Consider the following 25,078-nt stretch of genomic DNA (forward strand, 5'->3'; position numbering starts at 1 on the left):
AGATTTTTTTCTGCTACCTCAGTTTTTTTGGAAAGAGGAGGACAAATGGAACAACAGGATTCTTTGAACAACTAGAGATGATTCCGGTGTTATAGGTAATTATTGTATTTACTCAATTCTAATAGTAAGTTATGCTACAAGGAATGTGATATTAGCCCACAAGGATACTGGGTCTTCCTTACACCTGAAATTTCATCTTTTTTTTTTTTTTGTGTGTTATATTGCACATCTTTTGAGGGCTTGTTTCTAGCAAGCATACACAAGCAGGAATCGACTTTGCCCTTGTAGACTTCACATGCTAGTGTTTTTTAACCATTTTTACGTGATTTCATTACTTGTGCTCTTTATCAAACCATGCTTTTTAGAAGACTGTCAGTATTACTGTAAAGTTCAGTTTTGATCTTTTCAAAATGCATGAGAAGCCTTTCACTTTGAATCTTTTAATCATTATAGGAAAAACAGGAAAAACGATAAGAGAGTCTGTTAGAGAAAATATGGCTTTATAGAAATTCTTATGAATAAAGGCCCACCAACTGCACAGTCAAATCTCATTACTCCAATAATACTGACTGACTTTCACTTTATTTCATTTTTTTAGCAGCAAAGTAGTAAGACTGTTCTAAGTGCAAGTAATTTTCAAAGGGAATGGCTTTGACATTTGCACAAAGCGAAGGGATAAAAGAATGCTGAAAACATGAATACATGCAAGAATCTAGCTGTATCTGAATTCTCTGTAAAGTAAAATACTGCTGAAAATTAGCGGCAAGGGTGACAAAAGCAATCCAATTAATTTAGGAATACTAGGTTTTACTGCCTTTTGCAACTGGATGTGCCTATCTCATATTGGCCTTATTAGTCACCAGCGCGCTTGTAACAAACGTGGGTAGAGCCCTCCCCAAATCTTCATTTGCGAAGCCTAGCCATGATGATGACTAGGTTTTACTAAAGTGAAAAAAATCTGCTTTCTTGACTGTGAGATCTCTCTGCTTTGGAAATGCTGATAAAGAAACACACTCCTTTATAATCTAGAATTTATTCATGTTGTAATATAGAAGAGAGATGGTCTTTTTTACTGTTCATCATCTGTCACAATCTTTCCCTCCTTGGTCAGTCCATATCCTTGTTAGTATCTTTCACTATAGATGACATCAACCCTTTCCTGAGTTTTAAAAATTATGATAACTGCTAAGGTTACCCAGAAATTACTTTGTGAACAGACTTTGTGTTTTCAGTTTTTTGCAGTAGTTCAAAATGTGGTAGCTCCACCTGCCAAAATAGCTGACCTCCTCGAGATTGTCAGAATTTTTAGACTTGACCTGCACCTTTTTGTACAGTGATCATGCTAGTTAAAAAGAATTTGAAGCAAATGCCAAAATGTACTCCAAAGAAAAGGAACTGAAAAGGTGGATCACTATGAGATAAATCTTTATTCACATCTTATTGCAAGGTAGAATGAGTAATTTCAAGCAGGGCTGCTGATTAGTAATTGTGTTTTATGGACTATATTGGCATTTTTCCAGAGGACAAATTTCTGTAAAGTTGAGAGAGGTATTGATTTTAATCTGCTCAGAGGAATAGTTTGCCAATTGATTACCTCTTCTGGCAATTCGAAGTGCAGCTAATGTTAAAAATCCTAGTGTCTTCCATAAGAACAGGATATATTTGAAGAAGAATTTTTGATTAGTAGCTTGGATTATTGCAAGGGCACCCATGACATTTTCAGAGTTAATGGAAAACTGTTTATAAAATTGTACAAGATGTTTTTGTAGAATAGTGAAATTGAAGGTAGAGCACTGGCTTCATCTCTTTGAAAATGTGTCTGGAGATAGACTTGCCTTACTGCCTTAGCTGATGCTTTTGTCAAAATAGCAAAAATACATTGTATTGACTCTATTGAAAAGAACTTAATTTAAAACTTAATAAGAATCTAACCAACTTGCTTAAAATTTGCAATACTTTCCAGTTCAAGAAATTGCAATTTAAATCAACATTCTACCTGCATTTTGTGAAATCTTCTATGGCCTTGTATTACACATTCAGTGGGGGACTAACTTTGAGAAATGTTACCCCTTACAGTTTTAAAAAACCACAGCACGCCCAAATATTTTGCATAATTAGAGCTTTTTAAGCCTTTGAAAAATGCCTTGAAAATGTAAGGTGTTTCTCATGCCGACATGTACCGAATTTTATATGGAGGAGAGGAGGAACAGCAGAATGTGTCTTGCCTAAAAAGAATGAAAGTAACTTAACACAGAATCATAGAATCTGCTGAGTTGGAAGGGACCCACAAGGATCATCGAATCCAACTCCTGGCCCTACACAGGACATCCCAAGAAGGACACCACGTGCCTGAGAGCATCGTCCAAACGCTTCTTGAACTCTGTCAGGCTTGGTGCTGTGACCACTTCCCTGGAGAGTCTGTTCTGGTGCTCAACCACCCTCAGCAGGAGTGCTGTGGACAACTTCATGCCTTCAGACCTGTTTCTGATAGTCTTTCTTTAATTATTCCTGTGGGTTGCAATTGTGGAGACATTTGTTCAGCTAGATAGTCTTTCTGGCTCCAGCAACAAAGCAATTCTCACCTTGGCAAAGCCTTTCATAAGTAGTGTTGGAAAGGACAACATTATGTAAAAAGTTAAATGACTCTGAGAAACACTGAATGTTGGGAGGCCAGAAGTGTGATTATTTCTTTGATCACTCATTATTTGTGTTTATAGTTCTGTATTTGGTTAAAAAGAAATCCCTCCCCTCCAATCTCAGCTCTGATTGGAATTTAAACCTGTAAGAAGAGAGGCTCTGCAGGAAACACTTTCTTTACAGACTGGTATCTGAGGTACAACTTTCTTCTGAAATGCCAGATTGATAGCAATTACCAGAAAGGAAAAGGAAAATAGATACTCTTTTGAAAAGCTAAACACAAAACATAAAAAATAGCTCAACTTTAGAGTTGCAAATTTTCAGTTAAATGTTTCTATTTTAAAAGTATTTCTGTTGTATCTGTTTCCTACTAGTTTCCCTAAGTTCTCTCTTTTTGTCTTTTGTAATTAGTTTATCTAATAGGCAGTATATTTTAAAAGCTGGAATTAGATGGAGCAGAATGTATTTCCTATTCTTCCTTCCATGTTTCACACAGCTTTGTCAAAGTGAGAGGTTGTGGTAATAAGATCTGCTTATGGCTTTTGTAATCCTTTTGTGCTCACCATTGCTTTTTGTCACCATATTCTCAACTGCTGGAACTGTTTAGACATAACATTTTTTAATATTCACTACAGACAGAAAGATCTTACACCCTGTTGAACTATAAGCAGGTTCACTTCCTAAGCACTCTTTTTTTTTTCCTGGCACTTTTGAATCCATTTTCTGTATACATTGTTAACAAAGGGAAAGAGTAATGAAGAAACAGAAAGAGAGAAAAGGAAAATCTGTGATCAGGTCTTTATACCATCGTGCTTTCAAAAATTTGGTAAAAAAAAGGGAGAGGACTACATTAGCTAAAATCTCTTTTAGATTATTCTTTAAATGCTCATGTTATTTCTGATGTGCCTGCCATTACTCCCACCTCATCTCCTTTCGCCAGTATGTTACAAAGCTGTAAGAGGAAATACTGATAAGATTTTTATATGGGCTATATAGGGACAGTGGTGATGATATCATCTGTCTAGTACAGATTTGAGTTGACTTGGGTGGAAGTAGTATTATTCATTACAAAAAAAAGTTCACACCATTCGTGGACTTCCTGTAGCCTCAGCCTCAGAACCAGTAGAACTTGGCAAAATCGGGCTAAAGTATACCCTTAAAATGAATTAAATATTCCCAGCACCTGGCTGTGTAATATATTACATATTCATAGTGTACAGTAAGACGAGACTCAAGTCCAGTGAAGTTTACTAAGCTGAACTGTAAAGAATACAAATAGTAATGTGGCTGAATTAGCAAATTAATTAAAAGTTTACAAATAGTGTATAAGTGGTGAGGAGATGTAGGAGAAGCTTACAGGAAGATGAGGGTTTTACAATGGTTTTGATGATTGGATTGTTTGCAAGCACGTTCTTACTTGTTACCAGAGTAGACGTTTTATGTTGACTTTTGCACAAATAAGCTATTAGGCTGATAGCTGCTGTCCAGGTAAGTAAAGCATTCTATGTTGGTTATTCTTTATGTCCATATGCATTTGTCTGGTAAATAATGTAAAACATATCCTAATATTCTGAAAAGAAGTACTTTTGAATATTAAATTATCACTTTGTCCTTGCCAGAAATGAAATCAAAGTTTAAATCTTGCTCTTTCACATGCAGTAAGAGAAATTGTATTTTTGGATGTAAATGTAATCACAAGCTTTTGCATTCAAACTATAATTAAAGCATTGAGTAAGTAGGGCATTTCATAATGTTATCATAACTTGATAAGATTGGCAAGATCTTCACCAAGCACCAAGGCATTTTAAACTTGGAAGTATTTTCCAAGGAAATGAAAGTAATTAACTGAAATTAATGTATGAGTTTACAAACATGTATGCAGATCAAGTGATAAGTAATAAAATTTCACTCTTTTGTACCTCATTTCACTTCCTGAAAGGTTTTGTAATTAACAAATACAATTTTAATTTGCACCTTTGCATGAGAAATTGTCTAACAGTTCAACCAAAGAACAATTGTACTTAAAACAGGTTAAGTGATAGTTACAGTAAATATTCAAACATTATTGTTTGAAAACATAAAAGCTCAATGAATGAGAAATAATATGTACATGTACTGAAAGCTAAGTAAGGAATTTTTAGAACTTTGAGCTAATGGGGAGGATAGATGGGCAAACGATTGCAGACAGTCTAAATCTGAGGAGATCTACATCCAGTAGTGCAACACATTAGTTTTGTATTTCCCTTAAGACTTTAGCTAGAGTTCATATGAGAGAACTGGAAAAACACGTGGTAAGCAAATAACGAATGTTTTTTCTTGATTATGCCTTCTCCTTTTGACAGTTTAGCAATCTGGGTTCAAGAGTTTTCCCTTTCTTGAGCATGCTACTTCAGTAGTGGACCTCGTGCCCCTGGGAGTGCCAACAGGCGACTCTTCCTTCTGGCACTTCATTTATATTGCTGATGCCTAGTTCTTGCTCTCTGTGCAGAACGGGAAACATTTAAGGATTCCTTTAAAAAGAGGGTAAGGCAGCTAAGATGGGATCATTATGCTGCTTAGGTTAGCTGAGCAGTTAACTCTGCAAGTACGTTAGTGATTTAAAGCTTTAATAGGTGGTCTAGACTTCTGCCATCGGCGTCTATGTGCTCAAGCTCATTTCAGTTTTACACAACCAGGGAAGGATAGGAGCTCAGAGTTGTGTTTGAAAAATGAGCTGTTGTGTTGATTTCTGTTCTACTTTGTTTCTAAATCCTGGGTTTAGGCAATATGTAGCCACTCAGGCTAAGGCAGTTTTACACACACAGGAGCAAAAAACAGGCAGCTTGTGCATCTGTGAGTTCCCCGAGTGAGCTGGGTTTATGTCTTTTGGTTTATCAGTTCCTCCCTAATCACATTTCTGTCTACTTGCCAATATCAGTCAGGCTCTGACAGAATGGAGCCCTTACTGTGTTTTAAATCTCTGAAAGGTTTTGAAACTATGGGTGGGTAGGGAAGGCCAAATAAGTAATTCTACTTCACCTGCCAGCTGATGGGCCTGTTCTCAGTCTGAATATGACAAAGAATTTGCTTGTACTGTCTGTTCTGGTACTTAGTAGGGAGTATGTATGCATGTGGGGTAGGGGAGACTACATGAGATGAAGCAGGCAGAAGAACTGTAGTTATTGTCAGAAGAGCTTGTGAAATAAATAATAGCGGGGAACCTGAGATTACTTTCACACGAAACCGATGAGACAGAATGAAGAACCTAAGAAACCAGTTTTCTGATTATGTTTAGGACTGCATGGTGACTTGATACATAGCTTAATCTGAGATTTAATAGTATCCAAGTACAGAATTAAAGGATATTTTTCCTTGTGTGCCTTAGATACATACTATTTTAAGCAACATTGACCAAAGCAGAGAACTAGTTTTGTTTTAGAGTGAAGGGAATAATTATATGTACTGTGATTTGTTCTGCGTATTTTTTCCTAATAATACTTCCTTGAGCCAAATCACTAGTAAAATCAATGGAAGCCTTTAATTAACATCTCTAATTTAATCATCTTACTTTTGTGACTTTGTGAAGCTTATGTAATATGAAAAAATCTATGATCAAGTTACAATGCTTACAATTAAAGCAAGTAATACAAGGCATTTTGTTTTGTATTTATAAACATATATGTATAATTCAAATTAAACATCTCTGGGACCACATGATTATGAATATTGCCCTCTGGTATTCATCTCCAATTTCAGTGCTTCATTTCAGATTTACAGTTAGTGCTGTAAATGTTACTTTTTATGGAGAAATACAATTAAAGGGTTGGGTTTCCTACTCTACAAGAGAATACTTTCTAGTAATGCTCTGAGGTTCCCAGCACAGGAAGGACGTTGACCTGTTGGACTGAGTCCAGAGGAGACCTCCAAGATGAATAGGGGGAATGGCTTTAAAGTGGAAGAGGGTAGGTTTAGATTAGATATTAGATATTAGGAAGAAATTCTTTACTGTGAGGATGGTGAGGCACTGGAACAGGTTGCTCAGAGAAGCTGTGGATGCCCCATCCCTAGAAGTGTTCAGTGCCAGGTTGGGTGGGGCTTTAAGCAATCTGGTCTAGTGGAAGGTGTCCCTAACCATGGAGGTGAGGTTGAAACTAGGTGATCTGTAAGGTCCCATCTAACCCAAACCTTTCTAATGACTCTACAGTCCTGTATCTGTCAGCTACTAGTCTAATTATAAACAGGATTTTTAGTAGTGATTCATGCTGATTAATCTCGCAAGTCCTTATTATAATATGTTCTTTTAAAAATCTCTAATATCTGTATTTCTTAAGAAATAAAGGTAATTTCTTTGTGTTGCATGGCCATCACTTCATCTGTGTTCAGTGAAATGTATAGGGAGCAGTCATCATTGGTAAGCTGAATGGGAAGAGTGCTGTTCTGTACCATACTGTTGTATTAAAGCAAATCATACATATTTGGAGTTGGCATAGAAAATCTTAATGTCATACTGAAGGGGGGAGAACATCTGTACATGCAGTATCCTTTTGATAATGTTCTAACACAATGTTTTTAAAGTATTTCATTAAGACTCATTACTTTTTTAATATATATAAAAGATGAAAGAAAGATTTCATTTAGTAGTGGGATTTGAATAACCTATTATGGAGCAACATTTCCATTCAGTAATGTGGAACTGTTGCATTGAATTCCTCACCTCCTATACACCTAGTTACCATGCTTGGCTGTCATTGCTTTACTTGTAACAATCCTAACCACAAACTGGCGGTAGATCAAAATGTTTTCCTTTTTATCTGTGTAACCTTGACCTTGCCAAAATGGTTCATTCTATCCAGACATTACTCTTAAGGCTCTGATGGCATAAAGGCACTGAATCAATGTGAGTGCACAAATAGAATTAGGATGCTCATTTCATAGGTTATGTTGCTTTCATGTTATTTGTATGATAAATGCAGAAACTATCTCCATGTTATTTTGTTTGGATTTGCCACAATCTTTCAGTGTCTTATAAGGTCTTTTGTAGCTTTCTTAGGCAATACCTTCCTTAAACTCGTTCTAAAGAATAGATATACTTCTGGCAGGACTTCTTTAAATATCTGCAGAATAGTGGTTTTGTTACCACTCTTCCTTAACAGTGACATTTCTAGAGGAGATGATTTGTGCTGGAGTATTGGCATGTCTAAATTGGTGACTTTTACAGAATCACAGAATGGGTCAGGGTAGAAGGAACCACAGTGGGTCATCTGGTCCCACCTCCCAAATTCTACCTTGTTATTATTAAAATCAGTCATAGTTTCATTAGAATCTTTGGTACCAATATTCCCGGAGTGTATGAACTGGGAATCTTTTGCTTGTCTTCATCTTGTGTGTTGCTACTTGATCCTTTTGGTACAGAAAACATACTTTGTGTTTTGAGAGACTGGTCTGTCACAGTGTTGTACATTTTGTATTAGAAAATTTAAAAACCACAGCTGACCTGATGGACTCAGAGTTAAACATTTTTGAGTGTGATTAAGCTTACTGTGCTGTTTACTTAGGAATAGGTCTGCACTATGGTTTTGCTTGTTGATGATGCAGTCCCTGATAATGCTTGGGTATTAACTGAATAAATCAATGTTAATGTTTTAATATTAAAAACATTGTGTGTAAAAATATTGTGTGTAAAACCAGTATGACACTTGATCTAGGATCTGACAGTGTAGTCTTGTATTGCATATGGAAATCTTTCTTTCCCCCTGCCCTTAGCTGAATAAAATAAATAGCAAACCAGGCTGTTGTTCTGTACAGGTCTTTTCATGCTATTGTTAAGCTGACTGCTCCAAAGTCAGTATTTCTAAACATGTGGCTTGCACCGCTCAAGAGAAATGTGTGATGCAAAGTGGCAGAAAGTTGCAATGCAGCGCCAGTAATTTGTCTACAACTCATTTCTACCAGTCAGAAAAATTAATTTAAGAACATACAGTCAGTAACTGTAGGATGTTTTCCTGTCTTTCTCCTGGATGAACTGTGCTGTAGCTGCTGCTGTAAGGCACTTTTCACATAACCATGAACCAGAAGTGTTTGCACTTCTAAAAAACCTTTGGGATAGGAAGTGGTTATTGTTTTATAGAGTCACGAAGCATTAATACACCAACCTTCCTGAAGTCTTTGTTGAGATACTTCTGTAATTTTGGGTGTGGAATACAGGAATAGGGAAGAAAAAAGAAAATAAATGTTTAACATTTCTTCTAACATAAGCATAGGTATAAGCAGAATTGCAGTTTGGGGTTCATTAGTGGCAGTTTTCTTTGACCAATTATTTTAATGCCTCTAATTAGTATTTTAAAATTTGAAAGTCACATTTTAAAAAGTGTTAAATTTTGAATGCTTTTTAGTGCTGTAAGTACGCATTTGATTAATTGATGACATCTTACAGTCAGCAAACCTTTCTAATGTTTTAAATACACATCTAGGATCACTAAACAATGACAATATTACTTTTTCATATCTTAATGAGTCTAGTTATGTCTAAAATGTATCTTTTTATATTTAATGCTTTTGTTAAACAGTATTTTTTGAAGCGAGAAACAACTCCTGCATTCAAAACAAAGACTTTATGTACTTATTTTGACATTTGCATTCTTAATTGGCACATAAAAGGATCATTAATATCTTCTCAGGACTAGCTGAGCCTTTATGCTCCTTTTTAAAATCCATTTGACAGACTAAATACCTTGAAAATATTGTATATGAGTTGCGTTAGAAGTTGAGTGGTGATGGGTTTTGAAGCCAAAACACAGTAGTGACAGGTAAAATGTCACCATGAAAAGTGGTGTTGAGGTTCAAATCTTAAAAGTACCTCAACAAGTATTCCATAAACATATTTGTTTATTTGAAAACTTAATTGATTACATAGTGAAAAAGTCAAAATAAATAGAAGTGGTAGGCCTAATTATGTAAATAATAATGTTTCCATATTTCCCACTGAAACACTCTAAATATTAAGTACACTTTCCCTCAAAATATATGGTAGGAGTATCTTAGAAGTAAAATTGTTTAAATTTTAACTAGTTGTGCTCTATTACAGTCTTCCTTTAAAACTTGTATGAATAAACATATATAATTTCAAAGGATGTCAGTGCAGTAACGTTTTTGGTTAGTAAAAAACCCAGATTTTTATATCTCTGTGGAGATAACTGTTCTGAAGATTGTGAAAAGAGCAATTTATAAAGCTGTCAGGCGATGTTCTTGGTGTTACCTATTTGCACAACTGCAGCACACATTTATATGTTTTCTTTTTGTTCACAACACAGAATCTGGGAAACTGTACCTCACTGCTTACTGCAGGGATTTACTTAGTGAAGCTGCTTATATGAGAGAAGTTATGTACTTAAATGTTCAGGTGCTCCACTTGGAGGAATATCAGTCTGTTCAATTAAAAATCAGAGTTCTTAAAATTGTTTTCACAGTAAACTTACATGACCTCATTAATGCAGACAGAATTATGTTCTCAAAGGTGACAGTATACCTATATTTAAAATGTTGTTTTGATTCACCACAAAATAGAAACTGCAATAGTACTGAAGAACAGAAAAATAGGTATAGACACTGTTGTTTTTTCATTAAATGCAAACTTTTACCTTAGTAAATGAAAAAATATTAGAGAATCTTTGACAAGTCTTTGTATGTTGTGCTTGATTAAGATGTTTTTATCAGGATTCTCAAAAATGTGTTATTGCATTAGAAAGATGTCTGATGGGAGGCCATAAAGGGTGGGCATTTGTATTTGTGAGTACCAATCACTAGATGAGATGTCAGAGATGAGGTTTGGGTGGTCATAGTAAGTGGAAGTCCTAACAGTTCATTATTTGAGATCTCCTCAGAAGTCTGTTAACTCCCAGCAGGGGACCTGATAAAAGCCATTGCATCATTCACAGTAACAAACCTTGTCCAGAACTAGAAGAGGCCCTCAATTATTTCTGAGGAATGCTGTCAATTTGAACTGAAGAATCTAATGGCACTTGTCATCTGTAATACAAACTTATAAGTAATTCCTATGAAACAGAAACAATTTAAATATTTAATGCAGTCCATCTTAGAAGTGTAATTTTGAGGGAGTGTATAGAGGGAGAAAATTTGTATAATCTAGAAAAATGAAAGAATAGAAAACAGTTTTATGTTTTGGTCCATTAAAACTACAGCATGTTTTGTTTTCTAATCTCTGTTTGAGCCCATAGCTTCACAGCCAAAGACAAGCAGTAATTGGGCTGTAAGTCAATGGAAAGTGCTGAAAAAGCACTAGAATCGGCAAATCTGCCACTGTCTTAGTAGACTTGTACTGGGACAGCTTGAATTTTAAATGAGTCTGTTACACAAGAATGAGAATCCAGGTCAGTCCTTATGTATAATTTACCATACCAGCAGAAATAAAAGTATTTAAAGGTTACTTTTTATAGTTAAATGGATAATTAAAATATTACTGCTCTGATGAATGTTAACAAATACACCAATTGCTTGTCCTACTTCTTCACACTTAGTGAACACCTGACACCAATACAAAACATAGGGAGAGAATAAATAGAAAGATGCTGTTTTGTTTGTACTTAGGCTTTATTGCAGTTTCACCCAACTTGCAATTACACAAATGATGGTGTTTAAACGCTCCGGTTAAGCTTTTAACAATTAGCTGTATGTGGACAAGATGAGTAGGGTATGCATGTCATATCATTTTGGTTAAACATCCGTACAATTTCTGTGCTGATATGTTAAATCATTAATCCTCTCTTAAATATTTCCCTTGTTTTCTGTGTTTAAATTAAATCCCCAGCAAGGATGGTAACAGCTTTGTATGTTTACCTACTTAATCATCTTGCCTTCCAAGTATTTTCAACTGTTCTCTGGATATGCTGCAAAGGTCTTGGTATTTGGCTTCCAGTAGGCCAGGATGCTGGCAGTGTACACACTCTGAAATGCAACATCTCTTTGTGGAAACAGCTGGAATGCAGTTTCTATAGAAATGAGCTTTTCTAGCATTTGTGAGAAGCACTTTCATAAATAACTGTGTTCTGGGCAATGATGGGTGAGCTTTCCAGGTTACAACTAACCCTTTCAGCATTGTTGTTCCCAAGGAAATAACATGATTTACTCATGGCATTGAGTTTGGAACAGTGTTTGGGGTTTGGGTGGTAGCATTTGGCACTGTTTAAGTTTTCATATGGACTCTGCATATAGACTGTTCTAAAGAACACTACTAGTATCCTAATGACAAGATTCCACATTTTGAAGCTCATAATGTTAATCTGAGAGACGGTGACTTTTGCTTTTGATGAAAACTGTAGGTAGAAAAGAAGTACTTCTTGTAAATTTCTTGCATATGTATCCTGGAGAGTTGAACAGACTCAACAGATTGTAAAGTTTGAAAAGGTAAATCTGTTTATCAAGAACTGATAAAATCCAGTGCCTCTTTGTTGTTCTAAAATATTTATTACTATGTGGCTGAAATTAATCTCAGCATTTTATACCTAACTAGCTCCATATATCATAGAGGAAGTAGGCTGGTTTTCATTGAAACAGTGAATTGGTCATTGTGTATTTTGTCCTTTTGGCTTTCTCTTCCTTATCCAAGTAAAAACTTTTGTTGGGTATTTTAATATGTTATATAAATTACCTGTCCTAGAGAGTGTTTTGTCTCAAAAGTATCCATCTCTCTTTTTTACTGTTCCACTGCAGTATCTCTAACTTGATTTGGAACAGCTGATTGTACATGATTAGAAAGAAACCTTTTGAGCAGTCATCTTTTGTTGTCTGTTTTGCAGGGGGGTGTCTGATGTCTTGCGTAGTGACTGATTGGCTTTTTCTTGCTTTCTCTTTTAGTGATGTATAAGTGAATGGAAACCATTAGCTCATTTCAGATAGAAATTTTCAGTTACTGCAGACCTAGATTTGAATCAAAGCACATCAAGATGAAAGGCTTTATAACCCCCACTACTAGTCCCTTGAGCTTTCCAAGGCTGTTCTTGTCCTTTTTAAGTTAGTGCATGTCCTATAATGGGAAAAATAATTATTTGCAGCAGTTTCTCCCCAGCAGAATTCTGTAAATTTATTTTTTAGCAATGTAGAAAGAATTTAGTTTGGTTTTTGCAGTTTTTTTCCCCTCTGTAGTAGGAAGAGTTAATAGAAGAAGCAGAGATTCTAAGATGCGGTACTGGGATTATGTTTGCTGTCATTTGTGGTTTAAGAAAAGGGGCTGGTATTCAGCTCTTGAAAGGGCTTTAATGAATACTGTTTCGTGTTTTTGAAAGCTAATGGTCAGAGGAGAGCAACAGAAGAAGCCTCGGAGCTTTTAGGGTAAACCGATTAGCATTTTTCCTGATAGAAGTGATTGTTTCATCTCCTCTCTTCAACTCAGGATTTTTCACTGTCTGTTGCCTTTTGTTTATATTCAAATGACATACTGTTAAAGAAGCCTTTTTGTGTGATTGCAATGCTTTTTCCCCTCCTTCCGTAGAAAATCTGCTTGCCACAGACAGGCAGAGCATGTGTTTCTCTTGTCTTGGTTGGGTGCACAAATCTTCTTTTATGTGTGCTGCTTCTTACCCTGTTGCCTAGACGATCGCTGGCTTTCGCTAAGAATGTCTGGTTCTCGTAAAGAGTTTGACGTGAAGCAGATTTTAAAAATCAGATGGAGGTGGTTTGGTCATCAGGCATCAGCCCCTAACTCTGCAATTGAAAACCACCAGGGAGACTTCTGGAACAGAGGACAAAATGTAATAACTGGTGACACAAAGTTTTTAGATTCAGGTAACTTACCTTTAACATCAGTTGGCTACAGAAGGTCCAGCCAACAGGATTTCCAGAATTCACCTCTTTGGCCAATGGCATCCACCTCAGAAATCCCTGCATTTGAATTCTCAGCAGAAGACTGTGGAAGTGCACGTTGGTTTGACAGACAAGAAACAGATGATAGAGCGAGTGAAGAAGAAAATGAATCGGACAGCAGTTCGTGCAGGTTAATTGTTACTTTCCTATTGTGAGAAACGTGTTTTCATTTCATGTTTATAGTTAGCATGCATATATAGACTAGCCTTTATTCTAAACTAAAATACTTTAGAAACCTGGCAGCAACTGTGCATCAGAAACAGAATAATATTTATAATCAGGTTCTGTGTGTTTATTAGGACCTTTTCAAAAAGGCAGCTTTAGTCAGTGGGGATAAACAAAGCGCATACATGGATGGACTCATATTTTAAATAGTATACCAGGTACATGCTGTATGAACATTACATGGTAATGTTAGAGGATGCTTGTTACATTATTTTGAAGTGACACTGGTTGTTTGGTTATGCCAGTTAGGAGAAAATTATGAAAAAGTAAGCTTCTTCTGATTCTTACCTGATGTTTCCATATGTTTCTATAGAAGAGGGAGAGTTAACCGTAAAAAATGCATTATAAATCAAAGAAAAAACATTACATCTATTGAAAGCCAATGAATTTGTGCTTTAAAGTGAAAGCAGTTACCCATCTGGGTGTCTTAAACAGTACATCTAGTGTAAAAAGAAAAATAGTTTTATTTTGTCTGTAAAGATGTTTTGGTGTTCTTTTCTTACATATCGTTACTAAAGATGAAACAGTGAAATTTTTTCTTAAATTAAAGTTGTTTACTGGTTGTCATAAATTAGACAAGTTAATAACCTTTCTTGTGAACTATCAGTTTAATTCTATTATTTCATTTAGTACATAGGTCAACCATTCTATGATGTTTACTTTCTTGCTTTTAAAATAGCTTTGCACCTATATGGCATTTCAGAAAGTGGAATTTCAGTGTGGCAATTTAAAAGAGTACAGTGTTAAATAAAGCCTATTAAGGACAGATCAACCTACTTATGGTGGTTTAGTGTTTTGCATTCCTTAGGAGAAGAATTAATTTAGTGGAAGGGCAAAGTAGTCCATAATATAAACACTAACTATTTATGGTCTATATGACCTTTAAAGATTCAAGGAAAGGAAGGAGAGTAAAAATGCTTAGACGTGAACACAGTGTATTTGCTTGTATGACAAAATACTAGAATTAATGGGAAAGGAGATCCTACATACTGATGGATCATAACAACAGTCTTGTAGTGCTGCGAGAACTATGTATCTGTAAGTAACATATCTCTGAAGAGGTCACATTTTAGATTATATTCAGGTGTGAATTTTTAAATAACTGTGTCACTGGATATGATACAGATACATTAGCACCTTCTGTTTCAGCAACATATATTTGTGATGTGAAATTTTTATGTACAACATTACTCCAATTAGGATATTCTCACCATAGCAAGGCAATCACTGTAGAAAAAAATGTAATTTTAAGAGTTAAATGTATAGGTAGGTTCAAATTACTACAAATGTGTTCTTAATTGTAGGAGAGTAATGTACATATGACGAAAATAGTTTGTTACTTTGTAGAATTGGAGAAGTGCAGATACTTAGGATGTTGTGAGAAGTCTGGTTTTGTTTGGGGTTTTTTTGCAGACAGAGTTGTATACTACAGGAAATGCACGAAGGATTTGAACTTAGTAAATTGATTACCTTCTAAATTATCTATAACATCTAGAGTCATTTGTATTTCCATTATTGTCTTGTAATTCTTGCTAATGTTTTACTTTAAAATAAATATTTTAGATAAATTTTGAGTTCAGTGTTGGTATAATTTAATATGTAGCTGATGGTAATATAGGAATTTGCTTTGTATTGTTATCTGTATCTTGTCTCTTGGGGAGACTGTACTTAAACCATGTTTTGTTCACTTCCTTTGTTAAGAATGTATAAGCTCTACATAAGTCTGCTTAACACCTGGAGTTTTTCTGATGTTAACTTAATTAAATGGTCTTTCTTAATAGTCTAAAATACAGCTTCTTATCTGATGACTTGAGGAAAAAAAACCCAAAGCAACACCTTCACCTACGTAGTTTTCAAAGGGCTTTTTTTCCCCTGAGAAAACCCTCTTACCTCCTCCATTACAAACAAATTGTGTGTATGAAAAAATCCTTCTTAAAAACTTTTTGTAGAAGCTACAGTTACCTTACTTCTGTGCTCCTCTATAACTTATTGCCCAGTTACAAGCTGTAAAAGCATGAAGTAACAGAAGCAGCTCTCCTGCTTTGTGTGTATCAATCCTTCCTCTTTACCATGTCATATATCACAGAGAGAAAAGCATTTAGATCAGGACCTTGTCATTATGGAAACTTTAGATCATTATATGATTCATTTAGAGGGGACCTGCTGTCAAATTAATTTATTATTAGTATAGACCTCGGTGGCATAAAGGATAACCAAATTCCAAGTTTAGTACCAGATCTTTGGCAAAGGCTGCATCTGAGGTGCAGACAGATCATCCAGATTCAGGGCTCAGAGCTAGTTGGTTGTAATGCTGTTCACAGTGTACTTCTGTGTGTTGTTTGTAACCAGCATTAGCTCAAATGATGGTTTACTGGAACAGTGAGTTTTGAATTCTTTTGCTGTTTTTTGTCTCCTAGATTTCCTCCATTGCTGCTGTTTGTTAGTTCCCCTACATTCCTGAGGCAATGGTCATCCTTTTGGATTTGTACACTTTTAAGAATTTTCCAACAGCTGTGCAGACTCTTGTATAGAAAATTTGAGCCTATTAGCATTAGTTGTTTTTTTTCTTAACTTTTCTTGTGGATGCTGTAGGAGCAATCCACAGACCTTGAAAACACAGTGAATATCATGCTAAAAATACCTAGAGCATACCTAGTATGCAGAATGTTGTATCTGGTTCATTTCACCCAAGCATGTATTAAAATGTTGGAATTACTTTACTGTTGATTTAAGTATGGGAATGTATTAAATATGAATAGGATTTCAGAATTCATCAGTTGTGTGCTAACCTTGAACAGTTTGGTAAGATGTCTGTAATTATTTAAAGACAAGGTCTGAATGTGGTAGCTACTCTGCAGTGTTGCTCTGTATGATCAGTCTTGGAGTTAGTATGCTGTAACTTCCAGTCTAAGACTGCCTCCCCATCCTGAGTTTTCAGTCTATAGCAACCTTTGATATGTCTTCTCTTTCACCTCACTCTTATTGACCTTTGAAGCTATAAGTTCTGTAGGAACCCTAATTGTGCTATGTATTTCTGTATATCTCCTATCACAAAACTGTTAAATAAGAACAGTTAATAGGTTCCCTAATTGTGGCATGATAGTAGTATGATATGTGAAATTAACTGAAAAACTATCAAAAGAGCATTTTTTTGCTAGATGTATGCATGAATTAGACAAAAGTAAGCAACTTTGTTATTGAAAGACAATTGTTTTAAAGGGGAGAATCTTTTACCTTCTCATTTCTTTTCTTTCATGCTACCATTAAAATTCTTTCCTTTCCCTCTGTACCTTTTATATCTTCACTTGGGTAATTGCAGAATCACAGAATGGGTAGGGTTGGAAGGGACAACCGTGGGTCACTTGGTCCAATTTCTCTGCTCAATCAGGGTCATCCTAGACCACATGGCAAAGGATTGCATCCAGATAGTTCTTCAGTATCTCCAGTGAGGGAGACTCCTCAGCCTCTCTGGGTAACCCGTTCCAGTGCTCGGTCATGTGCACAGTAAAGAAGTTCCTCCTGATGTTCAGTTTCTGCCTGTTGCCTCTTGTCCTATTGCTTGGCACCACCAAGAAGAGCCTGGCTCCATCCTCTTGGCACTCTCCCTTCTGATACTCATAGGCATTGATGAGGTCCCCTCTCAGTCATCTCTTCTCAAGGCCCAGCTCCCTTAATCTTTCCTCATAAGAGAGATGCTCCAGTCCTTTAATCATCTTTGTAGCCCTCCACTGGACCTGCTCCAGGAGCTCCATGTCCCTCTTGTACTGAGGAGCCCAGAACTAGACATAGCACTCTAGATGCGTCTCACTAGGGCTGAGTAAAGGGGCAGGATGACCTGCCTCAACCTCCTGGCAGTGCTCTTCCTAATGCACCCCAGGATACCATTGGCCTTCTTGGCCACAGGGGCACATTCTGGCTCTTGGACAGCTTTTTGTCCACCAGGAACCCCAGGTCCTTCTCTGCAGAGCTGCTTTACAGCAGGTCAGCACCCACCCTCTACTGGTGTATGGGGTTATTATTCCCCAGGTACAGGCCCCTGCACTTGCCTATGTTTAGTTTCAGATGGTTCCTCTCTGACCATCTCTCCAGCCTGTAGAGGTCCTTCTGAAGGGCTGCACACCCTCTGGGATATCGACCACTCCTCCCAGTTTTGTGTCATCAGTGAACTTGCTGAGGAGGCATCTGCCCCTTCATCCAGGTAATTGAGGAATAAGTAATACAATACAGTGCCCAATATAGAACCTTAGAGGACACCATTCCTGACAGACCTCCAGCTAGACCCTGTGCCACAGGTTATTGCCCTCTGGGATCTGCCAGCCAGATCTGCCATTCAGTTGTCAATCCACCTCACTGTCCACTCATCCAGTCCACACTTCCTGAGTTTGCCTGTGAGGATGTTGTGAGAGACAGTGTTGAAAGCCTTGCTGAAGCAGAGGTAGACCATATCCACTGTTCTCTCCTCAAACATCCAGGTAGTTGTTTTCATGGTAGAAGGCCACCAGGTTGGTCAAAAAAGATTTATCTTTAGTGAATCGACGCTGACTACTTGTGATCATCTTCTTATCATCCATGTGGATAGGGTTATGTCTATGAACATTTGAAAAGAGTTAGTGCAGCACAGTTATATAGCATGTATGAGGGAGATTGAATCTACCAAGTTTGAGCAGTAGATGTTGTAATAAGATAGATAACAAGAGCCTTCAGCATGGACTTAGAAAGCCACAGGGAAATCCAGTTATTTGTTCAGATGATCATGCAAGGGGCCTCCATGCAAGATGATCATATTTTTGCAGTGACTGTCATGTGCTTTGACTACATTAAAGCTCAGTCAGGTATGTTTTTGTACTACTGTGCTTCTCGACCATGCTGCAATGTAGGTGCATCATGAGGTAGTCTGAGTGTTGTTTTCCAGACAGTATACATGTTGCTTATGGTATTTGTGTGAGTATACAAATTTGTTGCACTAAATCCAAGACACCTTTTAGGAATAAAACAGGAAATATCAGAGCTATAATCAGAGGTCTCGCTGCAATGAAACATACCTGTGTTATTTCTTATCAAAATCAGAAACAAGTAACAATGCAGTAATATTAGCTTAGCAGGCTGTGTATACATGTCTTTGTTAGGTTACCACAGGTAACGCTGGAGTCTGTGCTCCAGCTTCTCATGTCTTTTGCTATTCATGCCAGTTAGATTAAGGTTAATGCAGATATATTTGTTTGCTTGAGCATGTGCCTTTTGATTGCAAGATTGTAGTTCTGGCTATAGCTATAATTCTTTAGCATAAAGGAAATCACTGCAGTCTCTCCAGGGTTACTTTTGTTCGCTTTCCATTATCTTTTCTTATCATAAATTATTATACCGTATGGATTTTAACAGTCTTTGTTCTCCTTTTATTTATGCTCTTCTGAGCCTAAAAAAGTGTCCTGATTTTTACCAGTTTGTTTTTTCCAAGAATCCTTTCAACATCCTTCTTTTCAACAAATTCTATTCTCTGCAGCTGAAGTTCTTGTCCTAGTAACTTTGAAGAGGAAGTATTTTACTCCTTATGAACTATAATATAAAATCTTGGAAACTGGCAGAAAAACTGGCATATTACTATTTCAGTAAGTTGTGTTTTGGTCTCTATATGCAATAAAATGTCAACTAGCATCAAGAAAGCAGTATGAACAACCAAATTGTTAAAAAAATACTTTTAAAACTATTTTGTGAAAACTGCAATGCAGGAAACCATCTTAATGTAGTGAGAAAGTTACAAAATTAAGATTTGTTTTTAAATGCTGAAGATGTATTATAATATGGATCCTAATTTGTCCAAGGGGAAACATTCTTTATCTTCTCTAATAGACTAAAGATGACTTGAAATTGCAACAGATCTTCTACTTATATTATTACCAAAAAATATCATGAGTTTGTTGTGCAGTATAGGAAATACAGTGACCTGTCTCAAAGTAGAAAAATAGCTTACCTTGAGGCTGAGTAGGACTTTTTTTTTAATTTTTATTTTATTTTTTATTAGGAATGCCAGCTACTTATGATGTAACTTTTCTAGTAAGAGAATAAATGCTTTCACTGGTTTTGAACAGCTCTGAAACTAAAAATCCATACATTTCATTTATGATTACAGAGTTCTGCTTTCATCATTGGCTTTTTATTTCCTTAACATTATTCTTGGTTTGCATTACAAGAATTTAAACAGGAGCATGTAATTTATAGTCAGAGGTACTATGCATTATTTTTCGTCCTTTTCTTGACTTCTCTCAATACAAGGCAGTTGCACCCGTTTTCCTATACATACTTAATCATTTTTTCACTCAAAACCTCTTTTGTTACTTTGAACCTAATTTTCAAGCTTTTTCAAGTGTGAATAAAAGTAATATTTTTACATTTTTTTCTTCTATGATTTATCACAGTAGTTTTTTAAATATCTATATATGTTGAGATGTCTATATCGGTTGGTTGATTTTGTTTATTTACATGTCATATTTATGAAGGTAATATTCTTTATGCATAAATTCAGGTTTTAAATGCTGATGTTAGTTACTTCATTCTCTAAGAAACAAAGTGCTATTCACTGAAACATAGTAGCGAGGAGAAGAATGTGTATTTTTTCCTATCTCTACAGTTTTGCTAATGTTTGCTACTTCTAACGCTTTCATTTACACCCAGCTTGTGTTAGAGAAACATTTGTAAAACAGAATTTAAGCCAATTCTATGCACAGGTTATTCTTGCTCCAGTTCCCATTTTGCAGCATTTTCAGTGCATCTGTGAAAGCCATTTGGGTTGGTGTATAGTGCTGCCTGCAAACTTCAGTAGCATGGGCAGAGCATTTGCTTTTAGTTTGGTTTCCTAAAGGAAGCAAGTTCATGTGGTTGTGCTCAGCATCACCTCTGCCATTTCCCTGGCAGCTGTAAAGCCCATGGGCCATTTAATGTGAGGGTAGGCAGAAGTCTCAGAGATAACGTCACTCCTCGCAAACGGCAGCTTGTTAATGGAGAGAAACCCAGCTTATTGCCTTCCCTGAGAAAGGGCAGAATTCCTCTGCTACAGCACAGCTTCCCAGTAGTCACATTATTTGCTGTCTCTTGCCTAGTGAGGCAATGCCTTAAGGAATTGAGGGGAAAGGAGAACTAGACTTGTGGTGGTGGATGGAGTGGGAAAAGGAGACAGAGCATAGAAATGTTTTGAAAAACAGACTTCCCTTGTTGATTCTGTGAACCAGCCAGTTGAGTACAAATAGTAGGATGAACTAGGGTATTTTCTCAATCAAGATTTTGCAGATAGAAATCCCATTGTAATGCTCCCTGACTCCTTTATCCGGTCAAGGCTCTAGTAACCAACTGCACTTCAATGTCTCTTCTGTTAAAAGAAATGTGACTTAATAATGCAAAGAAATAAACTGTTACTTGGTGCAAAAGCTTAGAAGAAGCAAGGTAGTAGTTATATATAAGGTCAGCATCTGTACCACATACCTTGATCTAAACTTGTCACTCTTACCTTGCAGTAAGAGGTAGAGATGATGTTAAATTAGGTCAACTGATCATGGCAAAAGAACAGTTTTAAATATGAGTGAATTTATGCATAGTTTTCAGAGATTTTTTTTTCAGACAAATTGTATGCAATTTTTCAGAAAAAAAGTTAAAATTAATTTCAAATTTTTGTTTCTCTATCTCCATTCTAAAATGAATGGTTTGAAATGTGTAATTGATTCTTTTCTTAGTCATAATGAAGTCTTTATTGCTTCATTTTTATTTCAAAGACAAGCATGGAGATTTTAACTTAAAAGATACCTTCGTAAAATAATTTGAAATGCATGAAATAAAATGGTTGAAAAAAGTTTTACAACCTTTGTTATAGCCAAGGTTAATACTTACTGAAAATCTTAGGTTGTTAATGAATATTTGTTATAAAATAACCATTGCAACTCCTCCTTTAAAATTAATATCAATGCTTTAAAATTATTAAAATAACAAATCCTGTTAATAGAAGAAACACTCTCTTTTTGAGAGAGAGTTTAGTGAAAGTTGGAGGAAAGAAGGCTTGTATATGTTGTGGTTTGGTTTGTTTTTATGTTGAAATCTGTGTTTGTGGTTTTGTTTAAGCTAGAACAAAGCTGAAACAACAGTAGAGGGAGAGGCATGAATTCAGCTCTCCAGTTGTCATCATTGTATTTGCTTTTACTTTTGAAACTTGCTTATTGCCATTTTTTCAGCCCATTTAATTGTTTCATTGCTTTGCAGTGAGCCGTTAATATTGGGCTGAGCTCTTTCTTCCAAGCATCCTACTTCAAGAAATAAAATCCTTTAAAAATTGAAGAGTTTATAGCATGGAGTATACAAAATTTTCATTTCAAAAGACATACTGTTAGATGTTCTTTATTAGGCAGAGAATTTGAAGAAAGCTAACATCTTTCGTAGATTAATGTTCGTCACCAGGATGGTAAAATATGTAGTTAGCATGGGAAAGATACTGTCCTTAGAGTAACTTATATAGAATCATAGAATCATTAAGGTTGGAAAAGACCTCTAAGATCATAGAGTCCAACCATTAAAGAATACTGCCATGTCCACCATGGACCCATGTCCCAAAATACTACATCTGCACTTTTTTTGAACACTTCCAGGGATGGTGATTTCACCACTTCAGTGAGCAGCCTGTTCCAATGCCTGACCACTCTTTCACTGAAGAAGGTTTTCCTAATATCTAATCTAACCTCTCCTGGTGCAACGTGAGGCCATTTGCTCTTGTCCTATTGCTTGAAAAGCAGTAAGGTCTCTCCTGAGCCTCCTTTTCTCCAGGCTAATCAACCCCAGCTCCTTCAGCTGCTCCCCAGAGTTTATGTTCCTGACCCTTAACCAACACTGTTGCCCTTCTGTGGACATGTTCCAGCATCTCAATGACTTTCTTGTAGTGAGGGGCCCAGAACAGGATTCAAGGTGCGGACTCACCAGTGCGGAGTACAGAGGGACAATCACTTCCCCAGTGCTGCTGACCACACTATTGCTGATACAGACCAGGATGCCACTGACCTTCTTGACCACCTGGGCATACTGCTGGCTCATGTTTGACTGACTGTCGACCAGCACCCCAATCCTGAAATTGTACCATGCTTAATAAAAATTGATCAGTTCTAGATAGGATCTTTTTGACATAAATGGGGGGGAAAAAACAAAGACCAAGAGAAGCATGATTGATGTTTGAGAATAAAAAGGGAAACCCTACTGAGTAATGTTCTAAGATACTCATAATAATATTTCTACTTAATGTGTTAAAAATACTATCTTAAATCTGAATTTTAATGGAATATGCAGAAAGGGTTCATTAATACACTTAACTTGTGTGCTGACATCTTCAAGTTTTCAATGTAATTTTCTTAGTATGTGTGAGGTGTGCAGAAGTAGCAGTACCTCTAGTCTATGGAAAGGGAAATTCATACTAAAAGATAAATTTGAGTCAAGAGCCAAATCCAAAAGGAGCACACCTGCCTTGATACTCAGAGCTGCAGGACCTTGCAGCCGGGTGTTTGCTCTGAGCATGGCATTCATGGGTCGGCATTAGATATCCAGCTTTCCTCCTTCTAGGTGGAAGGGATGTAGGCCAAAAATTTTGGAAGGCATTTCAACATTACTCCTGGGAGAGAGAAAAGCAAGTCCTTCCCTTCCTCTTATTCTTTCCTTGCTTGTGTATTCTCCCAGGCTGTCATGGCTGTGGCAAATGGAACTGGAAAAAAAGATGCAGAAAACAGTTTGGGGAAGGAAGAGCATTTGAATTTCTCATAACCAGTCATTCAGATAAAGCTCTTGAAGCTTTATCTTTGCCTTTTTGCAAATATCTGAACTTTAGACTGTCTCTTTCATGTTCTCTTTGTGGACCACTGAACCTTAATATTTCTTTCCTTTTCATGTTCCTTCCTTATGGAAAATGGTTTTTAAGTTACTAGCTAGCAGACAGATATAAACTTCTTTAGATGAGGGGGACAACTAAGCGTAGCTCTGTTATGTCGTGAATAAGTGCTTTATTGTGGGTAGCGGAAAATAAACCCCACTGCAATTATTTTTTCTTATTGAACAAGAGTGGTGACTGAGTTCTGTGCAGAATATACATGTGTGCAGTCTTGAGGCTGGCAATAGCTCCAGTGAGGGTGTGATCCGGCCAAGTGCTGGCTTAGAAAGTTTTTTCCTTCGTTGCGTCTTCCATTCTATCTGCACAACATTTCACGAGGTTGTAATGCAAATCAAATCCCTGATAGCATGTAATTTTTTAAAAATCATTATTAATTGGGTTACTTTGAGGAATCTGGGTTAAAATATAGTTCAAACAAACAAACCAAAAAAAGCGCAATTGAGAGCGTGCTAAATTGTGATAGGGAGATAAAGAACAAGGATTTCCTAAGCAGCCTGTTCTTTCCACTTCTGTTTTTTTTGGTTTTGTTTTGGTTTTGTTGTGGGTTGGGCTTTTTCTTTGTTGTTGGTTTGGTTTGGGTTTTTTGCAAGGTTGCTGGTTTAAGAGTGGCTTTCCCTGAGTACTTTGTGCTCATTCACTTGAGAATGCCACCCACTCTGCTGGTATAATGTTTTCCATAGTTACATAGTTACATGTTTCACATATATGAGTTCCGTGATTCAGTTTCCAAAATGGCCACAAAGAATACTTGTTCCAGCTTGCTACAGGGCCGGTGGTAGAGCGGGACAAGTGACTCATGGGGGATGTGGAAGGAGGAGAAAGTTGACACATCTTAAATAAATGGCTAACCACAGCTTCAGCAAGAACATTTGAGTCCTCCAAGAGAAGTAGGTAGGCAGGTATCTCATTTCTGATCCATTGCTAGATTTAGCTTTGAATTAAGTACCAAACTGCTTGATCTTTTTAGCTATTTGGGCACATGCAAAAAAAACCCCAAAACCAAAACATACAACAAACCCCAAACAAAAAGCTCCGCTTTACAGAAAATCTTCTGCTGAAAATGTAGAGTTTGGTTTTTAGAAGCTCTGCCTTGAAACTAATGTCCTATGCTGAGGACTGAGATAAGTCGCTTGGTAGATTTAGCCTGAACATGATAAATCCATGACATCTTTGTAAAAGCAGGGGTCTGGATGCAGGTCTTATGCATTCACATCCTTCCAAATATTAAGGTAGATCCGGAGTATTTTATAAGCTGCCTGCATTGTGGAAAACTAAGTAGTAGTCAGTTAAAGAACAGTGAGCAAGAAAATGTGTTTTCCACAGGTACATAATTAGGACTCATCTTCTTTATCTCCTAGGCCCATGCATTCCTTTTACGTTTTCTTTGTTCCTCTTTTCTCCCAAGCTGCTGTGTGTATGGACAGGAATAATTTTCCTCTTCATCCACCCTCACTTTTC

General features: G+C 36.6%; 1 protein-coding gene across 5 annotated transcripts in view; it reads left to right on the forward strand.

The window, feature by feature from the left end:
- Positions 1-25,078, forward strand: part of KLHL5 (kelch like family member 5) — a 56,618-nt gene continuing 31,540 nt past the window's right edge. For 2 of the 5 annotated variants that reach the window (XM_018068314.1, XM_018068322.1), the window contains exon 1: positions 1-95. Coding sequence is in view for 3 of the 5 variants with exons in the window: in XM_018068288.1 (XP_017923777.1) it covers positions 13,245-13,621 (377 nt within the window). In the remaining 2 variants the exon portion in view is untranslated. Of the gene's footprint in view, positions 96-13,100; positions 13,622-25,078 lie in introns of those variants that run through there. The other 3 variants (XM_018068288.1, XM_018068297.1, XM_018068305.1) reach the window with 2 other exon arrangements.

The sequence above is a fragment of the Manacus vitellinus genome, unplaced genomic scaffold (assembly GCF_001715985.3).
Source record: "Manacus vitellinus isolate BGI_N305 unplaced genomic scaffold, ASM171598v3 scaffold_0_pilon, whole genome shotgun sequence".
Taxonomy (NCBI): Eukaryota; Metazoa; Chordata; class Aves; order Passeriformes; family Pipridae; genus Manacus; species Manacus vitellinus.